Source organism: Propithecus coquereli, unplaced genomic scaffold (genome assembly GCF_000956105.1).
Source record: "Propithecus coquereli isolate 6110/MARCELLA unplaced genomic scaffold, Pcoq_1.0 Scaffold380, whole genome shotgun sequence".
Lineage (NCBI taxonomy): Eukaryota > Metazoa > Chordata > Mammalia > Primates > Indriidae > Propithecus > Propithecus coquereli.
The window spans coordinates 141,771-142,997 of NW_012149508.1; the positions used below are offsets into that span (position 1 = coordinate 141,771).

The window sequence follows — 1,227 nt, forward strand, 5'->3', positions numbered from 1 at the left end:
AAATCTTCCCTCATTAAAAATAAATAAGCACAGAATTTGCAGGTATTATGTATGTGTTGCTTAGGTGGGATTTATGCTAGTTAGGGGAGAGAATTCATTTGTTTCCAAGTGTAGGAAAAATGATTAAGTGGTTATGGCCTTGTATTTACTAAAATTATGATCAATGACTACATTTGTAGTGTATTTTTTATTTCAAACAGGATTTCCTTAAATTGGTGAAGTCATATCATTGGATGGGACTAGTACAAATGTCAACAAATGGATCATGGCAGTGGGAAGATGGCACCATTCTCTCACCTAACCAGTAAGTCTGTGGTGCAATAGGTCTCTGGTTTTGTATTTTTTCCTGAGGTACCCCTATGATCACTCTGATCACTCATTTCACACCATCCCAGGACATTCCCACATTCTAAAAGATTTAGCAGAAGGTTCTTAGGCCCCAAATTTAAGAGAGTATTATGTTGGTTGCAGAGCATCCAGGACAAATAATAACTGGTTACATAGTTTGTCAACTATATGCTAAATACTGTGGAAGATATATCTACTATTATGTCCATTTTACAGATATGAAGACTGAAGCAGAGAGGTTAAGTATCGTATGTATTCTTTTAGAATTTATTACCAGATTTGTTGAGCTATAACTGACATACAATAAACTGCACATATACAAAATATAAAATTTTGTAAGTTTTGACAAATATATACACTCATGAAATCATTAATAACATCAAAATAATTAATATAATATCTGGAAAACTTTCTGTTTGTACTTTTGTGATCCCTCCTCTGTGTGTCTCTCTAGTTACCTCTTTCTGTTTCCACGCGACTAATCTGTTTTCTGTCACTTTAGATTAGTTTGCAATTCATAGAATTGAATATAAAAGGAGTCTTACGGTATGTATCATTTTTAACGTCTGCTTTTTTCACTTAGCAAAATTATTTTGAGATTCAGCTATCTCGTTGCATCAGTAAACAGTTAAATTATTTTAATTCCTGAGAGGTACTCCATTATGGATGTGGCACAATATATTTGTCCTTTCATTTGTTGTTGTATATTTAGGTAGTTTCCGGTTGTTACAAATAAAGCTACTTGTAGAAAAGTGTAAACTGTTAAAAAATAAAATAAAGCTTCTTCCTGTGAATATCTGTGTACAAGTCTTTGTATGAACAAAGATGTTCCTTTCTCGTGCATGATATCTAGAAGTAGAATGGCCGAACTATATGATA

The 1,227-nt window shown here is 32.8% G+C and overlaps 1 protein-coding gene across 1 annotated transcript in view; it reads left to right on the top strand.

Moving 5' to 3' along the window:
• LOC105816653 (NKG2-D type II integral membrane protein) overlaps nt 1-1,227 on the top strand; it is a 9,065-nt gene that overhangs the window by 2,346 nt on the left and 5,492 nt on the right. Inside the window, exons 2-3 of the mRNA XM_012652141.1 lie at nt 29-42; nt 201-304. Coding sequence (XP_012507595.1) covers nt 29-42; nt 201-304 — 118 coding nt within the window. The remainder of the gene's footprint in view (nt 1-28; nt 43-200; nt 305-1,227) is intronic.